Source organism: Bombus affinis, chromosome 11 (assembly GCF_024516045.1).
Source record: "Bombus affinis isolate iyBomAffi1 chromosome 11, iyBomAffi1.2, whole genome shotgun sequence".
In the NCBI taxonomy this organism is placed as follows: domain Eukaryota; kingdom Metazoa; phylum Arthropoda; class Insecta; order Hymenoptera; family Apidae; genus Bombus; species Bombus affinis.
Genome location: NC_066354.1, coordinates 8782483 through 8803262, shown reverse-complemented (window position 1 = coordinate 8803262; position 20780 = coordinate 8782483). Strand labels below are relative to the sequence as shown.

General features: G+C 35.2%; 3 protein-coding genes and 1 long non-coding RNA gene across 8 annotated transcripts; 2 read left to right on the top strand and 2 right to left on the bottom strand.

The window, feature by feature from the left end:
* LOC126921678 (5-demethoxyubiquinone hydroxylase, mitochondrial) lies at nucleotides 1-2064 on the top strand. Of its 3 annotated transcripts, none has more exons than XM_050733434.1 (3): nucleotides 1-148; nucleotides 1291-1460; nucleotides 1538-2064. In XM_050733434.1, the coding sequence occupies exons 2-3, from the start codon at nucleotides 1304-1306 to the stop codon at nucleotides 1966-1968; spliced, it is 588 nt and encodes a 195-aa protein (XP_050589391.1). In that variant the 5' UTR covers nucleotides 1-148; nucleotides 1291-1303; the 3' UTR covers nucleotides 1969-2064. The 3 variants fall into 3 exon arrangements, with proteins under 3 accessions (XP_050589391.1, XP_050589389.1, XP_050589390.1); XM_050733432.1 differs by having other exon boundaries at nucleotides 1523-2064; XM_050733433.1 differs by lacking the exon at nucleotides 1-148 and having other exon boundaries at nucleotides 1223-1460; nucleotides 1523-2064.
* Nucleotides 323-4779, bottom strand: LOC126921672 (protein shifted-like). Its single transcript, XM_050733425.1, has 6 exons — nucleotides 4131-4779; nucleotides 3327-3569; nucleotides 3060-3203; nucleotides 2093-2245; nucleotides 1134-1229; nucleotides 323-1042 (listed from the first exon to the last, which is right to left on the bottom strand). The coding sequence occupies exons 1-6, from the start codon at nucleotides 4282-4284 to the stop codon at nucleotides 816-818; spliced, it is 1017 nt and encodes a 338-aa protein (XP_050589382.1). The 5' UTR covers nucleotides 4285-4779; the 3' UTR covers nucleotides 323-815.
* A 1428-nt stretch (nucleotides 4780-6207) lies between these two features.
* On the top strand, nucleotides 6208-10879 carry LOC126921692 (uncharacterized). The gene is made up of 2 exons (XR_007712515.1): nucleotides 6208-6492; nucleotides 7051-10879. It is a non-coding gene; the product is annotated as an uncharacterized LOC126921692 (long non-coding RNA).
* Nucleotides 10880-11984: 1105 nt separating this feature from the next.
* On the bottom strand, nucleotides 11985-20117 carry LOC126921659 (neuroglian). 3 transcript variants are annotated; one of them, XM_050733374.1, is made up of 9 exons: nucleotides 19959-20117; nucleotides 18586-18662; nucleotides 17886-18018; nucleotides 15054-17287; nucleotides 14710-14968; nucleotides 14306-14626; nucleotides 13582-14231; nucleotides 13194-13286; nucleotides 11985-13084 (listed from the first exon to the last, which is right to left on the bottom strand). In XM_050733374.1, the coding sequence occupies exons 2-8, from the start codon at nucleotides 18638-18640 to the stop codon at nucleotides 13195-13197; spliced, it is 3744 nt and encodes a 1247-aa protein (XP_050589331.1). In that variant the 5' UTR covers nucleotides 18641-18662; nucleotides 19959-20117; the 3' UTR covers nucleotides 11985-13084; nucleotide 13194. The 3 variants fall into 3 exon arrangements, with proteins under 3 accessions (XP_050589331.1, XP_050589329.1, XP_050589330.1); XM_050733372.1 differs by lacking the exon at nucleotides 13194-13286; XM_050733373.1 differs by lacking the exons at nucleotides 13194-13286; nucleotides 19959-20117 and adding an exon at nucleotides 19629-19952.
* Nucleotides 20118-20780: the final 663 nt, after the last annotated feature.

Genomic DNA, 20780 nt, shown 5'->3' with positions numbered 1-20780 from the left:
GGATCCTGAAACACGTGACTCTTGTTCTCAGCGTCCCTGGAACGATGTTGCTGAGTTTCAGTCTAACCTAAAAGCTTGCACCATCTGAAACGGCAAGAAACAATCGTTTGTTGTTTTGACGTTTTCTATTCAAAAGACTTTATCCTGGGTATGCAATTCCTCTTTCTATTTTATTGTTTTTATAGCGATACTCTTGTCTTACGTTTTCGTAATGAGAAATTGTTGTAAATTGTTATCGAGATATAAAGTTCGAATCTTAAATACGAAGGTAATTTAAAGAGACAACATGTAATCTTACGAAATCAACAAGGAAAAATACCAATTACAAGAAAGAAAATATATTTTATTTTATTTTTTTTACAATCATTATAATAAATCTAACAATATAAAAGTATATTATTTAAAAATAATATTTAATAGTATAAAATGTTGTAAAGCAGCTTTACATATCACATCTGGGGTGGGGTAAATTACTAATTATACATGTTAGTTTAGTGGTATCAACCAATTGGATTAAAAAAAAATATATATATATATATACATGTATATATATATACTGTTATTAAATTTACATAGTAATACTTTATAAAATTAATGATTCATAATTTTCTGAATACATATCTAGTATTGTCTTAAGTATAAAGATTGTTAAACTAAATGCGAGGTTTGAAGTAAAAAATGTCTTAAACTCATGAATGAATACAGTCTAAATAGAATTCAAGACATTTTGTAATTTTATGTTAAATAAGAAATCTTATTGCATCGATCCAATTGGCTACAGACTAATACCACCAGTGAAAAATATGTTTTTACTTTCAAGCCCATGGCTTATTTTTATTGCACAGTTTCCCAAACCAACCAGGCTCACAAAGACACGTATTATCAGGTTGACACGTTCCATTTCTGCATGCTCTTGTGCAGGCTGAGCGTTGTGGAGATCTTCTACCAATTTCACAATGATCTCCTTTGAAGCCAGTAGGACATCTGCACACATTGTTCCCTTTGCATTTTCCTCCATTTAAACAAGGAATTACGCACTTTGCTAAAAACAAAATGTGAAAACATATTTATTATGAAGCCAATACTATAACTTTAACCATTAGTAGCTACATTTCTATTATAATTTTACTTACAAAATTCACAACGTAATCCAAAATATCCTTTTGGACATTCGCAAGTATCTTTTTGTATACATTTCCCACCATTTAAACATTTTTCTGCACATATACCTAAAATTAATTGTGCTTTAATTAAGAGAAACAAATTTTTGTCACAAATGCTTTCTTAAAGTTTATAGAAAAAAATGCTGTATCTTAGACAGCTTGGAATTCGATTGGCTAGTACATCAGCAGCTTCAGGAGCAACTAGATCAGGGAAATTATTAGATTCAGTTATAAGGGTAGATCATGCTGGAGAATTAGGAGCTGATAGAATATATGCTGGACAAATGGCTGTTTTAGGTATAAATATACTGTAAATATATACCAGGATGTTGTTGTTTCTTTGGATATAAATTTAACAGGGGTATATAAGACAGGTAGAACATCTGTTGGTCCAACTATTCAACATATGTGGGATCAAGAAAAGGAACATCGTGCAAAGTTTGAAGAGTTGATTAGAAAATATCGTGTAAGACCCACTGTTCTAACACCTGTTTGGAACATTGCTGGGTTTGTCCTTGGTGCTGGTACAGCACTCATGGGAGAAAAAGCAGCTATGGCTTGCACCGTAGCTGTTGAGACAGTGATCACAGAGCATTATAATGATCAATTACGTGCATTGATGGAAAGTGATGAAAAAATACATGAAGAAGTTTTAGAAATAATTAAAAAATTTCGTGATGAAGAACAAGAACATCATGACACTGGTCTAAAACATGGTGCAGAACAAGCACCATTCTATCAAGCTTTAACAAATGTTATTAAATTTGGTTGTAAAACTGCTATATCAATATCCAAAGTTATATAAATTATATAATTTGTTAATATAGTACAAAAATGTAACTTTAATGAAATATTTATAAATATTAGTCTGATTTTAAGTAAATAAAATATCTGTTTTATATATATATCTTATTTTGAAATCAAAATACCTCCTTCACAATATGGTCCTTGAAAACCTGGTGGACATGAACAAATACCGGGTGCTGTACAATTGCCACCATTCATACAGTTTGGATAGCACAATGCCTTTTTACAATGAGGTGGGCCTAAATATCCATCTGGACAAGGTCCAGGATTAGGTTCTGCAATGAAAAATATTACATAAAGAAGAAAGCTTCATTTGATATCAATAACAAGTATAGGATTTGAATATAATAAGTGTAATCACAAAAGTATTTTTTAATAATATTGTATAAATTCATAAATAGTGCAAGCAAATATCAAATTGGTTCATGCATAAATTTTATCTTGTCTTTCACCTTTTAGACCATAAACAATTATCGTTCATTGCAAAGGAACACAAGACATATTGAGCGATTATTTTCCGCTACACCCACATAAATTTAAGCAACTAAACGCAATTACAGATTGACTTAAGTGAATACTTCGGTCACTTAAGATGGCTTTCATTAATAAAAATTTTTGGATACATTCGGGTCAGAGAGAGTCATGCGTTCATTGATTTGAAGAAACTATTTTATCGATTACAGATCTATGGGATAAGCGGATAAGAGGATCTACCTTCATGCTAACCGGAAAGCGTTATACACAGTTAAAGCTTCCCGCAAAATATCTTTTATCGAGTTGTATACACAAAGATATATATTGTGCACCGATCGGACAGAAACACAATCGAAATCATCGTCAATTCATAACATGTCTCCTACTCCACATACATCATTATTACAAAAAATGTTTGCTTCTATCGTCGTCTTTCCTTATCTTCTTGCAAAGAGCAGTTTTCATGGTAATGAAACAGTTGAGATTTCGATAATTTCTAATTGAAGTGTGTAGCAAGTTGAGCAATGAATCATTGCTGATATAGAACTCTGTGCGTGCGGCCAGGCGTGTGTGTGTGTAGAAAGAGATGATCATGGGCGCGATTGACGCACTCACCGCGCACGGCGCATTCTTTTCTCAGGTTAAGGCGAAGGGGTGTTCCGTTTAAAGGTTTTCCCTTACGACTTTCAATCATCAAACCGATGCCTAATTGCGCAATGCCTGAATTATTACCGGAACATGGTAATAGGACGCTGAATTCTGCGAATTTAATGAACATTATGCATTTATTTATATACGTAGGCATCAAATTTAATAATTTTTTGTTAATCAATTAAATTTGTCGACTGAAAATACTTCGATAAATAAAAAGACATAAATTACCCTTGGGTCTCTTGGGTACTCTTCCTTGCGTTTTGATCGTGATATATGGTGTTTTCAGGATCGTCTCGTCGAACGATTTTAATCGATAAAAATTATAGTAATATTTCTTTACGCCAGACTTCCATGTAAAATTCACGTACGTTACTTCGCTCGGAATAATCGGTAATTTGCTTTCGAATTCTGGATCCAATAGATAAGGCAAGACCCTACCCTCCGTAATCGCGAATATCTCCATTTCAACCCCTAAACGAAACAGAGAAGGAGAAGATCGATTGTAACTTGTTACATTTTCATACATATTCATGTAGAGTGATGTTGGAATAAATGTAAAGAAATAGATTGTTACTCTAATATTATTTATAGAATAAATTAATACAGTATATCTATACTTAAACATGAGAGAATCACATAAAAGATATGTATATATATATGAAGAATAATGAATGAATTTTTATCTCATAATAAAATAACATAGTATCATATAACATAAACAGATATATGAAGTATTTTATAACATAAACTAGCTATAAGATAAAAAATAAATATTGTGCCCATATACTAAAATCACGAATAAGTGAATGTCTCAACAGCGTACCAAAAAATGGCAATTTTATCAATATCAAATAAATTCTTTAGAATGACAATATGTATTTTTTTCTTTTAATATCAATATGATAAGAATATCAAGAAGAACAAAATACTGTAGGAATGAAATAACATAGTATATGCAAAAAGAAAAATGCGGCACTCAACACGGATGGATATTCGTGGCGCGGTAGTATCGATATCCGCAAACCAACTTACCGCTGAACATTTTGATCTGTTGCTGGTCGATCCATAGGGAGATGTCACCGGTTGGTTTGTGCCCATTGCCGGATCGATGGTGATTTCTCGCGGCCGCCGTGTCCAGGAGCAGAGCGATCGCCGCCGAGACCAGGGCGGCTGCGGCCCACTGCATAATTAACAACGTGCCGCCAGGTGTTGCACGGTTTATGACTAGCCCCCTTGTGGCTATGTAAATCTTTCTCTTTCTGTATGATTCTTTGTAAGCGTAAGCTATTCGTTGGTGTATGTGACACTCGTGTGCCTTGGTGTGTGCAGACCGACGGAACACGCCACGATTCGACGCGTGAAATTTGGGATTTCACGGCGAGACTCGAGACGAACGAGCACGTTCTCACGCACGCAATCTAATGAGCTGACACAACTCAGGGAGACACGTATGCGAAGCTTCAATGGGGATCAGATCTCGCGATCAAGGGAACGACCAACGACCGGTTGACCGACGACCAATTTCGCCGATGCCTCGCTGTAGCTTTCTGCCAGCTCTGTCGATAATGCAGCCGTACGATCACGCGACGTTAAGTCAACAAGACGCGTATGCACACGTTCGTACAGGCCGCGTCGTTGCGGCAAACTGACTGACTGACTGACTGACTCAATGAGAAAAGGTCTACAGCAGCCCGTCTTCTTGCTGTGAGTCCGAGAGCAAGATCTCTATCTCTTAAGGGGTCCCGATACGGTTGGGGATAAGGGTGCGTGCACAACGATTTGCAAGATCGATATTCGATGCTTCTTTTGAAACTTAACCGATCATACTTTCTGACATAATCTCCATTGGATTTTCTTAACTTCTTCTTTGATATTTTTAATATTTTTTAATTTTGCTACATTGCTTGCCACCGTGATCTTTCATTGTTAACAAAATGTATTGAATTTGCTGAAAATATGAAAAAATCATTCTTAATCTATTGAATATTTTTTTATTTGTTGAAAGAAAAAGAAGGGCATAAAAAATCGTAGGTCATAGTAGTAAATATTTGATGATAAGAACAGCTTCAAAATGTAATATACAAGTCCTCATTGAACAAAGTTGTGAATTTAAATTTGAATTGATTCGAATATTACCTTGACTGCAATACATAATTGCAATACAGTCATTGTCATTAATAAAATCTATCGAATATCGAAGATAAAAAGAATTCATTTAAATACAATTATTTGCATAACAATCGCGATATTACAAAATTCTTTGTATTCGACGAGTCTGTGAATGATCTTATTAAAGACGGACGTGTTTCTCGGAGAGATAAATATCTGGTATTTATTTGGTAAATCAAAGACAGTCCTGTTGACGTATTTTATGGTCTATCAGTCGATATCAATCTCCCCGGGACTCGAATATTGTATACGCGGATATATGGAAATCAGAATTCGGATTAGCAAATAAGGTGAAAAGAAATGGGTGGAAGGAACCAGTTTTTAAACGTCTTTGGCCGGGTTCCTCCTCTTCGTTTCTTCTCTCCATTCTCTTTCGTACTTCATCGTCTATTCCCCTCCTTATCCCTCCCCCGTCTGTCTTTGCATTCGGCAAAGAGAATTCACTGTTGCAGTGTGGACTTTGTTCCCAAGCTTGACACCAAGTCTGCTGTTAACTTATTTTTCGGCTTCTCTGGAATCTCTTGAATAATCTGTGAGGTGTCAGAAATCGATCAGATACGAACGATCGACGGTGAGGCACCTCGAATACATGCTATTTCGCACAACTGTTTCGAAGTAACATACTCTACTATTCCGGGACTGCTCTTACGTCTCTGGCAATAAAAATCTTGTAGATGGAACAAAATCTTTAAAACTTACTTTTGTTCAACTTTTCAATAAGAACACATATTCCAATCCGCGTTAAAAAGGGATTACTAATCACGAACAATATCGTAACAACAATGAGGAATCTTCCGAAGTGTTAATCACGTATTAAAGAGACTGCTACGAAAATTAAATATAAATTTATCAAGTATTTTAAGTTCTTATTGTACTTTCTGTTATATAATACTTTTGAGACATATCTTAAAAGATGAGCGAATTTCAGGATGGTATTTCATCGTTCTCTTGTGGTGTAACTCTTCTTAGTTAGTACGGTATTCTTCCCGTCGAATGTTCGACCACATTTCCATGGTCGTTTTGCAATCCGTTACAAAGGCTGGCTTGTTAGGTATCGTGGTATATACGACATGCACGATTTTACACTCTGGCGCTTGTGGTCGGTCAGGCCGCAAACATTTTTCGCGCCTCACAGAGACGAGCAACTCTTCGCGACGCGATTGATCTTCCAAGGAACATGCCAGATCGTCGGAAACTTTCTACAAACAGGTGCAGGTGACGAAAGGTACACAAGATCTCTCGATATGTACTGGTTATTTCACAGATATATATACACATAGATATATACGTAGAGATAATATGGTCGAGCAAAAGCACACTACAAATGTAAAGTACAATGCTATTTTACGTAAATTATTCTTTTAAGAATTATATTAAACATTATACTACATACGTACTATACTTTGAGTGTTTTGTATATTTTTGCATGTTAGGTGCATTTTACATTTTTTTATACTTATAATTCTCCATAAATACATGGAACCTACAGTCTAATTATCACCATACATTATATGGAAACATGAGAGACATTAGTATCTCAGATAGTATCAGTAAGATACTGTAGCGTATTCTATAACCTAGATTTCATGAAAGTTTCATATTACTCAATATATTTTCAAATTTCATTGTTTCAAGAGAACAACATTACTATATCACCTATTCTCTTAGAATATTGTCTCTTTTTTATTAAATATTCTATAATGAAAATCTCCATATAAAAATAGAAATACACTTTTTATTGAACTTCTATTTTGTTAATGGTATTGATTGATTGATTTCTTAGAAACTACGGGGGTTCACTGAAATAATTCATGGATTCTTGAAGAGAAACAATTTATCTTCATCAAATAATGAACGATAACCAGGTTTATTTGTGATTCCACGGTTATTTATGGGAGCTGAGATGAACGATTCTCCTCCGTGTTTAGCCGAAATCAAGGCAAAAGTAGAAAACAAGCGCGTAATAATGGAATGGCTGGCGACTGCATTACTATTTCCGACCACGGGGTTCGAATGAAAGCCCGGTTGATGAATAATACATGATATGCGATAAATGTGTTGCCGTTGCTGTGGACCGAGTTTGTTAGTGAACTGTCTTCGATCTCCGTGTCTCGGGAAAGGAACTATATTTAATTTAGCACTCCAACGATAATACGTTAAATATATGCAGCAAACTGCCAACTGTTCTATTCTATTCTACTTATATATAACTAAACAAATTTAAAAAAGGCTATTGTATTCAAGGTGTTCCGGTAATTCAAGGTAATTCATCTGAAAATTTAACAAGCCATTTATTTTCTTTAACAGATCGGTGATATCTTAGACGATGCACTGTGTCTCAAAAATTCTACGGCGATATCTTCATTTTTATAAATCAAAGTACTCAGTTCCTGAAGGAGAATGGGGTTGTTCTGGATACATCAGGCAACAGGTTTAACAGAACGGTTAATGAATAGTTGATAATAGTGTCCATTGTAGGCTGCGTGTCCGAGGATTGGCCCATCTAACAAATGGCCCATTGTTATCTCTTACGGCTCCTCGGTCTTCCTCTTGCTCTTTCTCTTCTTCGCCTTTTTCCTTCTTCATCCTCCTTTTGCCGTGCACGAAACGGGCGTGCATACAGGGTAATTCAGAAAAGAGAAACGATCTTCTCGCGCGCAGAGCTATTATTACTGTGTTTGGTCGGTTGAAAGATACACACGGTTCGATAACAGCCCATCAGTTGAATTCTTGGTATTTTTGATCGGTAAGTAAAAATAAAAAAAAAGCAAGCACCCCTCTTTATTCTTTTCTTCTTGCTTTTTATTCTAGTAACAAAAGAATCATATAGTGTACATAGAACTTTCTGCAGAATGAAATCAGGACAGTCTTACATCGTTTTTATGCGTCATAAGTGACAAGTAGGAGGAAAGGTGGAAACAGAAATAATCGATTTCACGGATATTGGAATATCCATCGAGCAATTAATATTTGTAAGCTGGAATACGTGCTGAAACTCTAATAGCTAGGCGAAATTAGAGGATATTCAATAAACCATTGCACGAGAGAATTGAGCACTGTATATTATCGGCGGATTACGAAGGAAAGGCCGTTTCGTCCGATACACAACGTACAATTGATCCGAACGTATATTATACATGGCTCACGAACGGGGAAGCGAGTCTCGAGGGCCGTCCCCATGAGGAGCAACCGGTGCCGGTTTATTCCCGATCGAATGTTTTTGCCCGACCGTCGCAAACCTAATTGGATTCGCTACGAACCACCTGACAGTCGTACACGGCAGAGCATTACGCAAAACCGTGTACCGTCCCCAGCTTTTTAAATGTCGATCCGCCGACGGTCGGTCCGTTTCGAGCCGCATTAACGCAGGGGCTCGTCCGATCATGCTTGCAAAATCGAATCAGCTGTTGGTTACGCTTGTTAATTGTAACGAATAGATTGTATTAAAAGTTGATCTTTCACACGATTTTATAGGAACAATGAACCTGGAAGGGTTCGTGGAAGTAAAAATCCAGGGAAAGCAATGCATGCGCTGGATGATTTTCTGTACTCCTTTTTTCTGTGAATGGAATTCTTGTTTTATTATAGTAACACACGTTATAATATTTTATGCTACGTTGATCGAGATAATGTCTGATCTTGCGTTATATATTTTCATCTTATGTAGGTACGGTATACATGACATCTACTTATCATTGTAATTTTTACCTTGCAACGTACCCGTGTATCCGATCAGCGTGTGCAACTCGTATATACGATCCTTCTTTCTCATATGCACCGACCTTACCTCCTCTTTTCCCACAGGATACAAACGCACACGACCTCGGATCCTACATGGACACACGGCTCCTCCGGCAGGCAGCCAGGCGCTAACGTCGATGCATGTAGCTGATGGCAGCGGCCAGATCGTGCTATGTTTCTGCGTCATCGGACCGCGTTCTCCTTTCATCCTTTTTCATCATTCTCTTTTCACCAGGTAGACAACAATGATAGAGTGATATCTTTACGGAGTGGGGAATACGGAAAAATGGGATTAGCGGCCAGAGAAAGAATCCGAAAAAGTCGGAAAACTCTGAAAGAAAAAGAGAGAACAGGGTGGAAAGTTGGGTAAAACAAAGAAGATGGAACAGGGACGAAAGTACGTGGGAAAGAGACAGAAAAAGGAAATATTGGCGAAGGAGAGGACAAAGGAGAAAGAGGGGACAAGAAAAAAGAAAGAGAGAGGAATTCTCGAGAGATCAAGTTAGAGTACTGGCACAAAAAACCTGTCCCGCATAATTACATTATCGGTCACATCTCGTTCGACTTCTGTCCACAGTTACACAGCCCTTGCTTGGGAAAACGAATGCGTTCCCATATAATACAGGCCACCGTTGCTTCGAGGACGATGCAGCAAGGTCTCCAACGAAACTGCAGGGGGTCCTTGTCATTGCTTCTTTATCCTATCTTTTACGGATTTTTGGTAGAAAGCACCGAATATTCTGACAAATTGAATAGGAAGCATCGAACATTTTCTGTGATGGTTGCTTTAGTTTGGGCCATTATTCTCTTCAATGGAACATGCTGATTCCTGTGATGGAAAACGATGAGAACTCGGTGGTCAAAGAATGATCAATGATCCTAGATTCATAACTTTTGGTTGTTTCAAGATTTTGATTTATTTATTTATTATTCATAATTTATTCTTTTCTTTATTGACATGGGAGATGTTACACAGGCATTGGAATGCGCGTTACCATAGTCGCTGGTAAACAGTCGAACACAAAGCGAAGTCACTTTGAAATTTTACATAACATTTTTAACGCAATGTGATACATACTCTCAATCTCTGTTGCACTACGGGGAGATGAAAGAATCTTTAACCAGATTGCTAAACTCTGAAAACTCTACTCCGTAGAAAAAATATTGAAACGATGACATCGCTGAAAAAATACATAATGATGTATCCCTTCTGGGAGCACTTTTATGCATCTTTTCATCGGAAAACGCATTAGTATCTTAATAGTACTAAGGTAATGTACAATCAAAAGTTAGCACGATAGACGCGCACATGTATGAACGAGCGTATTCTCTTTGTTTTGTTACTTTTGTCACAGTTTTATAGGTATAACATGTGCTGTCATGTCGTTGTAAAATGAACACGGTTTTGTAGAAAGTCTCGCATATATCATACTTTTTTTTTAAATATAAATCTGTGCTCACTACGCTAACACGGTGTCATTCCTTCGACGGTATAAATAAAACTGTTAATATAATCATAAAAAAAAAATCAGATCCAACACACGAATGCGTCGTGCTAGACGCTCATCGTACCTATCGTGAATACAAAAAACTTTCTATGTATATAACAAGTGAAATAAAGAAAAAGAAAAATATCAAAATATATTAAAAGTATCAAAAGACCAGTAACACGTACGAAAATATTGGAAGTTCACATAAGTTACAATGTGTTTCAGCCAACTAGAAATTCAAATCCTGATAGATATCATTTGGATACACTTTGAAACTATATAGAAGATGCTACGATTAGAAAAATACGTTGAAACGTAATTATATATGACTATATTTTGACTTGGACGTCGGATGCTTATCCTGGCAAATATGTAATTTAATATAAATTTATGATTAATCACGTTTAAATATATTACACGTCACGCATCCTTTTATATACTTCATAGTATCTTTATAATAAATTATTGTTTTCTTTCATTTACAATACATTCTTTTTTGTAGGCGCCTATATATTTACGTATATATTTATATATATAAAGTTCGTAAAAATTACGTGACGTCCAAGTCATTTGTACAGGATAATCGGCAAAAAAGACCCTGACAAATATAAACTGAAGATCAATGAATTTGTTCATTGAGTAAAATAAAATTTTTTTGCTAAAGATGGTAATCATCAAAATTTTAAAAGTCAACTCGGAAAGACAATCATAATTCAGTTCGATTTCTTGTTGTAGGCTGAGTGGTGTGTACGAATTTGCATATATAGACTTTTACGAACTTTACGCGTACATGTATTGTAAGTATTCTATATTTTGTACCTTTTTTATTTTTGTACCTGATATATTTGTTCACGACACTTTTGCAGACAACCTGTACATTGCATTGAATAACTTAATACGGTAAATAAACATTAAATTTATTATCGGAGAAAATAACGAACTCTATGAGTCTCATAATAACATTTCATACACTAAAATGTAATAATAGCTGCTCTCATGTGATCGCATTTTTTTAACACTAATTTTAATTAATAATCAATATATGTCTCTATATATTCAATAGCTATTTCATATATTAAATTATATTCTATATTGATTGGATTATAATAAAATTACAAAAAATAAAGTAAACATTAATAAGAATAAAAAGAACTTTCATTTTCAGCTAAAGCACATTTCACATACAAAAAGCAACAATTAGAGGCCATGTGACATTTTTCGTTTTAAACTACCATAGTGCATGTACAATGTTCTTTTTTATATTCTAATAGTAGTAGTAGTAGTAGCAGTAGCAGTAGCAGTAGTGGTAGTAGTAGTAGAAGTAGTAGTAGTAGTAGTGGTAGTAGTAGTAGCAGTAGTAGTAGCAGTAGTAGTAGTAGTAGTAGTAGTAGTAGTAGTAGTAGTAGTAGTAGTAGTAGTAGTAGTAGTAATAATAATAATAATAATAATAATAATAATAATAATAATAATAATAATAATAATATCTTTCATATACTTTTGTTATTCGTGTATCATTAATGAAAGTGCACGTGCACAATAATTGTAGATAGTCACTGATTCTTTATATTTGGCCCTCTGTCGGCAGAGTAAAAATTTATTGCATCTAAAGGTTCTTAGAACAATTTTTTTCTCATTTTTCAATTAAAGTTAGTTTCAGTCCCGGCCAGATTGCGACACTATGCTCAATGTGAGTCCTTCCGTTTTCAAGATTGCATATAAGTAACACCAGTATGTGCCGTGTATTAACTAATTTTCGGGTAATACGAATTAATTATTGATACTGATTATCTTCATTTGAAAGACGTGAATCCTATATGCAGCCTTAAAAGTGCTTCATACTTCCTTTTTTTGTGATACGCATACTTAGAACAATATAAACATAACTCGTATACCCTGTAATGGTCAGGAAGTGTCAATTTCCAATCTGGCCATGTCAAATGTTACGATCGATGCTAGAATACTTTCTACTATATTATGTCCATAAATAGCTTGCACGCTATGAGACACCTCTATCGTCTTTGGGTTTTATAATTAGTCAAAGATCTTCTCAACAAATTCAGTAATTATAAATAATTTTCGATCGACTAACAAATTGTACTTTGGAACACACGCAATCACGTAGATGAAATAATCATCGCAGATCAACGTTTCTCAAAAATATTAAAAATTGCTGAAACACTCGAGTAACACATATCTAGATGTGTGTTAAATATCCATGAGGAATTACTTTTTAAATGACACGAATGTACAAACGTTGTGCATGACTTATATAGCCTTTACTCGGCTCGACATAGAAACATTTATACTTATCTTTCTATGTGAACTATAAAACCCAAAACCAAAATCTAATTGGCAGTATAGTGTTGGACGTTGCGCCCAGCGCAAGGTGCATAGCAGAGATGCTGCAGCTAGTAAGGATTGGATACCTTACTTCTGACAAAAAAACAATGTTTATGCGGTTTGAATAAGATAATACCAGAGGTTACACGTATGTGGCCATAGTGCCGCTTGGAATGGGCGGTGTTTCTTCCGGTCTACCTTTGGGCCCGTATTGTCCAATGAAAGAGCCGTCCTCCGTAAACCGCCCTTTAACAAAATGACCATCACAATTCATAAATTCGCATTAAAAATTATAATTTAAGAAACATAAAACATTAATGTTCCGAACTATTTTTAAATGTATCACTTAACCTACCTTACACTAACGTGGCAAATGCTTGTGAATTTGGTTCCTGTTTACGATGTCGACCATACTGACCGATGAATGATCCATCCTCGTTCATACCTTCTATATTAAGTCAAGCAACAAAGCGAAATAAAATGAACAAACATAACATAAATTAAGGTGCTAAAGCAAAAAAAAGTAAATAACATGTAAATAAATATCTTATCCTATGTCGGACGTGTACAAAATGGATATAAAAAAAGTATTTGTATTCATGCTGTTATGTGGATTTACACATGTGGGAATTGGAATGCATATCTACTGAAATCTAATACTACTTACTTCAATTGTCTTCTTACATTATTAATGTAAATAGACTAATTTTTTAACATAACATTATTAATGTAAATGAACTAACCTGTATCTCCCTCTCCATATTCTGCCATAGAATCAGTATCAGATTCAGGATGCTTTCCATCTTGATGGGAAGAAGATGCCAGAGAAGCGCGACCGCCTGCTGATTTGGTATCTAAAGGTTGCGAATATTCATGAAAACCGCCTTCATCTGGATAATCGCCGCGCCCAGCAGCTAATTCTCTTTCATGTACGGCGTATTTTCCACCTCTATTACGTTTAATAACGCATACTATTATAAGTACCAAAAGAAGAAAGGCAATTGCTAACATCATTCCTATGAACCATCCAGCGGTTGCGACATTTTCTTTAGGCTGAATGATAGGTCCTTCGCTACTCGTTTCTACTTCTTGTGATTCGCTTTCTGTGAAGTAGTTACCATCAACAGCAACGACAGACATCACATAAACTTCACCACTTTGAAGTCCTCGAATTTCGATCGTGTTCGATTGATATTCTGGTTCGGTTTGGAGTGGTATCGTTTCACCTTTGAGTTTATACTTTACAAAAAAATGACTTCCTGGATTCCCATTGAGATTCAGCTGCCAGATAATTCTTACATTCGAGTATCCATTTTCCTTAGGAATAGCTTCCCATGTGAATTGTGGTATATCAGGTCGTTGAGATGTGCGTGTTTTTTGCTCGATGAAGTAACTAAGTGAGTATAAAACAATATTTTACCTCATACACATATAAATAAAATTAAAGTAGAAAGCAATGGTACATACTCATTTCCTTCACCAACTTTAGTTGTTGCTCGAACATGTACACGATATTTCGTATCAGGTGCTAGAGCAGCCAATTTTGCACTGGTGGCTTCTGGATCTATAATATGTGGTTTTCTCTCCAAGAGAGGTCCCAGTCTGGTTCCATTTACGGATTCATAATATATTCTGTAGCCAGTCAAGATACCATTTGGTTCGGCAGGTTTTGTCCATGCTAAAAACAAAGCACTGGAACCCATTGGGAACGCCTCAAGATTGAGGACTGTTCCTGGGACACCTTCTGGTGTGTCAAAGCTTAAAGTTTCAGAAGGTGGCCCAGCATATCTAATAAATGAAAATAAAAAGATTATCGTTACAAATAATGTTACATATGAAAGTCTATAAACTGCTATTTTAAGATTCATTACCGTCCGTTGTATGCTAATATTCGAACATAATTCTTGTTGAAGGGAACAAATTTGGTAACCAGTGCATGAGTCCTATTACCACCTCTTATATCGATTTCTCGCATTCCCTTTTCACCGTCCTTTTCTGTCCACGTTTGGATCTTGTATCCTTGTAATTCGCCCCGTACCGATTCCTCGGGGACCGGATTCCACGAAAATTGTGCGCTTGTACTTGACTTTACTTGATTTAACGTAAAGTTACTCGGTGCTTGCAATGGTACTGTAAAATTAAATGAATTTTAGGTAATATTAATTCTAAAAGAAATTACAAATACTATAAAAAATATAATAAAAAATTCACAAACCATCCTCTCCAGAGTATCCTGTTACTTCTTCAGGTGCAATTCTACATTCTCCTCTTTCATTAATAGCTACCACTTTAATCTTATATCTTTGATAGGTTGGTTGATTATCTACAACCAAATTGTTCTTCTTCCAATCATGTATGTCTTCTATAGTCCATTTTTCTCCTGGTATATCACGTCTATAGTATACTCTATACATGAATTTGGGTGCATTGTGTTCAATTTGTGGCATTACTGTCCAAGATATAACCAGATTTTGTGGTGTTGTTCCCTTGCCCATAACATTGTCGGGATTCGTGAAAGGAACGTCTTGTAACGTAGTACATACATCGCTATGCGGTGAGGGCAACGAAGGACCTATTTTATTCCATGCTAATACACGGAATGTATAGTTAGCCCAAGGTGACATCGGAACATCATATGTTTGTTCAGTTGATGGAACAGGATCTTTCGATATCTCCCATGTATCTGGAGTGAAACTGGTATTATGTTGAATAGTGTATCTCAAAATTGGTGCTCTGTTATCACCCATTGGAGTCCAATGTATAGTAGCTGTACTCCCTGCACAATTAACACTAACTAACTTCGGCGGATTTGGTACATCTTGTACAACTAGTGTAGCTTGTGCCTTTGCCTCATCCAGCTCGGTATGAGCAACGCAAGTGTAAGTACCGGTATCTAGTTCAGTCGTTTTTGTAATCATTAAAGAGTAATCAGTACTTCGGATAAATCGTGGTTCCATCTCAAAATCGATGGGTTCGCCGTTACTCAACCAATCGATTGTAAGTGTTAAACTGGAATCTGTAACAGCGTTACATCTAAAAGTTGCAGTAGAACCTGCAGCAACTTCATAATCCTCTGGTTCATCTGTGATCCTAGTATGTTCTTTTACTGCTAGATTACCAGAGGCTTCTATTTCTCCGAATTTATTGGATGCATGGCATGTATAGGTGCCTGCATCTAAGAATATTACGTTCTCAATTTCTAAGTCACCAGAATCTAAAGTCTTGTATCGTCCCCCAGTTAGTTCTTGTCCATTTCGAATCCATTTTACAGCAGGTTTCGGTGCTCCAAATACACGGCAAGTAATTCTCACAATTTTACCATCGACTGTAGCGATATCAGCGGGGGGTTGAGTAATTTCGGGTTCTAAAGCTAAAACATTTACATACACATCCTTGTATACATAACCCAATGAATTTGTTGCATTGCAACCATAGTTTCCTGTATCCTTTTTAGTCAACTTTTCAATAATAATAGAATTTGGTGTAACTTTCCTGCGAGGATTTGGAGGTGCTTCTGATATCGGTTTGCCATTATGAATCCATTTTATCTCAGGGACAGGTACTCCATTAGCAGCACACTTGAATTCTACAGTTTCGTCTTCTGCCGCATTTATAATCTCAGGCTCGATAGTGAAATATGGTACCGCCATTACTTGTAAATGTATAGAATACGATTTCGCGTCACCCACTCCGTTTGATGCTTCGCAAGTATACGTTCCTTCGTCTTTCGAATTAACATGTTTAATTATCAAAGATTTACCATAATTTCCTTGCATTATTCTATCGTTAGTTCTAATTACTTCGCCATTTTTACTCCACACGATTTGTGGTAATGGTGTTCCACCATGTATGCAATATAATTCAATTTTTTTGCCGCGTAAAGCAACTTCATTTTTTCTACTCACATATTGTTTAACAGGTTCATATTTATTTTGACTAGCAGATATTCCCGAAGAGATAACGTTCAATAAAACTCTATTACCTAATTTATATTCATTTCTGAATACAGATGTAGCTGCACACGCATAATAAAAATCGTCAGAAGCATCATTTCTTGTAACATTGCTGAACCAAAGGTTCCCTTCAGGATCTAAAGTCATTCGCGAATTATTGATCGACTTGATGCCTCCAGCAGTATCTTGAATTAACCAATATACATTTGGTTTTGGCCAACCATCTGGTGGTTGGCAAGTTAGTTTAAATGGCTGTCCTTCATTTGCATCCAGACTTATAGGATTCTGATCTTTGAACGAGTTCAATTCAGCTTTTCTAACAAAAACTGAATTAGACGTTGCAATTCCCCATTCATTCTCTGCAAAGCATTGATATTGGCCCAGATCTTCGTCTCGTGGTCTAGAAATCACCAGTGTGCCTCTACCAGGTTGCTGAGATATACGGTCATCATATGCTGGCCACTCAAAATTCTTTCCATTTTTAATCCATCGATACCTACATTAAATCAATAAATAAAATTTGTACTAACATTAGAAATATTCTTGCAAGATTGGTCAAATACTCAATATTATCATTATTCATGATTACTGTTATGCTAAAAATAGTACGATATTGATCACGAATAGATGAGAATAAATCATAATGCGGTAATGATATTTTCTATTTTCCTTCAGTATATTGTTAGACCACTCCCATGCATCTACAGTTCACACCACAAGTAAGGTATCTTTATCAGTACTAGTAACTTTATACCCCCTAAGGCTATGAGGTCATCCTGGTAATTAAGACCAGTTACTCTGGCTTCTTTGCAGGACAGAGATAGTGTACTTATATATAAGTGCAATGAAACTACATGAATGAAATATTCCTGGAAAATATACTATTGTTACACTATTGCATTAATTCTTTACAAAATTTCTGCTTTTCTATGATCAGCATTTAAAACTTAAATCGATGCAATATATATATTTTTTTAATGTAGTATCATTTTTATCTTTTTCTTAAACATTATATTTTTATTTATTTAAAATAATAACAAAGTAGCAAGACATATTTTAGGGTTTTATTTATTTTCTAATTAAATGAACTTTACCTTGGAGCAGGTTCTCCTTCTGCTTCACATTCAATTAAAAATGGTTTGTCATTCTCATTAATCTTCGCTTGAGCCACTTGAAATAACTGCTCATCTGTTGGGGGTTGTTTGGATATCCGTGGTGGAGATTGGACTAATAAAAGATACAAATGACACATGTTCATTATTGTTACACATTATGAAACAATTTGCTGATATACACTTAGTAAAATATGTTACATATGTTATTGCTACATATGTAACATATGTGCTATATAGCAGTAATTATATTTTTATACCCATTGAATAAATTTAAATAGAAATGCTTTAAAATATAGTGAAATGTAGTGAAATTAAAGTGCATTCTTAGAACAATATAATCTCCTAACTCAATGCATTATAATCGTATTAAACTAAATTCACTTAGTGTTACATGTCTTATAAAAGCAAGTGAAAGCAAAATATGTATTTTTTATAATTTTCTAATGGTATAAAAAAATTGTTTGTGATTAAAAGTTCATAATTAAAGAAAATTTGTTTTATGTGAAAACAACTAGCTGCATCTGGTAAGCTTGTTACTGTTTTCACCTCCTATAATATCCAGAATATGGATTATAATTAAAAATCACAGATTGCTATTATGAAAACTGATTGATCGTAACAAGTATTACTTCGAATTTATTGTGACCGATATAAAACGTGATGACGGAATTACACTCACTTAAAGCCGATGCCTGCAGTACCAGTGTTGAGATAATACACACGATGAACTTCATGATCGACCGGTATTTTCTTGATCTAGAAGTAGAAGATTTTCTTAAATATCTCAATCGTACAAATTTCGGAAAGAAGCAAAATATATTTTAAGAAAACATTTATGAAAATTGCAAATTTTTCGTCATATAGGTAAAAACTAGAATCCATTATATGAAATCAAATTAAAATTTCATTTCGAATTCCTTCTAAAAAATATAAATTATGAATTTGAACATTCTTTCTATAGATTTATCTATGTTAATCTTTGTGATTCAAACGAATCCGACAACTAAAGTTGTCACGTTAGAGGCTTTGTAAATCCTATTGGCATTCACAAGTAACTTTTTTTGGTACAACACTGGGCTGCATTTTATTTGAATCACATTGTATACACGCGTATACAAAGAATATGAATCGTGTGCAGGAATGTCAGAATGAATATACAATATGACATTAACGATTTTGTTCGAAATAAATGTGTTAACGCTAGAACTACCAATGACTAAGGTATAAACCGCATTCCAAAGAACTCAAGCCGAAATATAAAAAGATACATAATGCAAGAGAAGAAAAACAAGCCTTTATCCGGTATACATCGTCAAAAATCATTAAAATATCTAAAAATACGCCATAGCAAATCTGCAAAATTTCTATGAAAAATGATCAATTTATCATTTTGACGATATTCAAGTAGTTCTAACTTTAAATAGAATTTTCAAATCCCCTGGCGAATAGTTGCCAATGGAGATGTGAGAAATGGGCGTGCTCTCCGCGTAAAAAGCCAACGAACAATATACATATGTAGAAAACTAGACATGTGTCATCGGACCGGCTAATAGTGTATCCATCAGCAGCTTCTTAAAAGTATCATGCAAAATCTACGTTATTTTTCCATATTTTTTCAGTGGAACTAAATAAAATAGAACAAGTATATGTAACAATGTTATGTATTCGCTTCAGGATCGCGCACAATCGTTGGAACAGGTGATGGTGTTACGATGATCTCACCGAAGTTGTCCTTCGAAATCACAACATCGCCGATGAAAATTTTACCGCCGTTCCGTTCGTCCACCTGTTTCACGACACGTTTGTTTTATTCTTACGACGTTTAAAGGAATTTGAATCGATCGACCGCTACTTAGAAAACAGATATCCCATGGGGACCAAAAGGGAAAAAAGGGAACACACGGGGCTGGGCAAACGGGCACACCCGCGAACTAGCATTGATCGCCGACGCTTCGTTTGTTCGTTTCACTCAATACCTCGGTTATTACTAGATATCTCGATGTACGTCACTAATCAATTGTACGTTTCTTCACGTCAATGACAATAGCTCACCTATCTCAACGTTTTAAGACGTGTTTGATTATTAAAATTCCGTCATCACCAAGGCATCATCGAAAAACCACTGACTCGCACACGTAACGTAGCGCACCGTACGGTACTGTACACTAGTGTGGATGTGCACGTTGCATGTATTGCAGACTCGATCCCCACCTAGTGTCTTCGGTCACACCGTTTTACACTACTAAGTTTTCACTGAACTTTAAGGTCCACTCACATAGGAGTGTAGCAGTATTTCGTTATCTGGCCATGGGTCATCACCAAACCTGGCCAGTTAGCAAGATAGGATCTGCATTACGGTTCTCTTATACTTTTGATCTAATATTATTAGTAAAATTTTACATTAATTATAGATTAGGATTAATATATTCTTTTTTAGACAAGAATAACAATTAATGTTTGATGATTAAACAAATGGAACTTTAAAAGTAAATTTTATGAATTACAAGTCATCCGATTATACTATTTTACCTGAAATCGTAAAGATATAAAGTGTTTTATCCCATCACTTGTAACTTGTCAATTCACTAATATTATTATTTGGAAAATTATAACGCAAAGAGGTCCAGGAATTCTATCTTCTAAATCTACATATATCCATCGAGCTCTCAAAACTTTGAATCTATGAAGATTTTTAGAACATTCAAGATCAAGGTATTCGAGACTTATCGAAACATTAACGATTTAAGGTTTATTAAAACCTTAGACAGTTTCTAATACTGAATCATGCAAAAAATAGTTCGAATCTTAACAATATTGTAAAACTTCGATTTGTTTCGAAATTGAGATTCAAACACTCATTGTTATAGAAATTCA

Bases quoted from the DNA above. Each gene is read 5' to 3' on its own strand.
- LOC126921678 (XM_050733432.1), top strand. From the start codon at position 1,304: ATGCTGTATCTTAGACAGCTTGGAATTCGATTGGCTAGTACATCAGCA. The intron at 1,461-1,522 runs GTATAAATATAC...TAAATTTAACAG, and splicing joins TGGACAAATGGCTGTTTTAG to GGGTATATAAGACAGGTAGA.
- LOC126921672 (XM_050733425.1), bottom strand. From the start codon at position 4,284: ATGCAGTGGGCCGCAGCCGCCCTGGTCTCGGCGGCGATCGCTCTGCTC. The intron at 3,570-4,130 runs GTAAGTTGGTTT...TGTTTCGTTTAG, and splicing joins ACAGATCAAAATGTTCAGCG to GGGTTGAAATGGAGATATTC. The intron at 1,043-1,133 runs GTAAGTAAAATT...TTTTGTTTTTAG, and splicing joins TGGATTACGTTGTGAATTTT to CAAAGTGCGTAATTCCTTGT.
- LOC126921659 (XM_050733372.1), bottom strand. From the start codon at position 18,640: ATGAAGTTCATCGTGTGTATTATCTCAACACTGGTACTGCAGGCATCG. The intron at 18,019-18,585 runs GTGAGTGTAATT...ATCTTTTATTAG, and splicing joins ACTGCAGGCATCGGCTTTAA to TCCAATCTCCACCACGGATA. The intron at 17,288-17,885 runs GTAAAGTTCATT...GATTTAATGTAG, and splicing joins GAAGGAGAACCTGCTCCAAG to GTATCGATGGATTAAAAATG.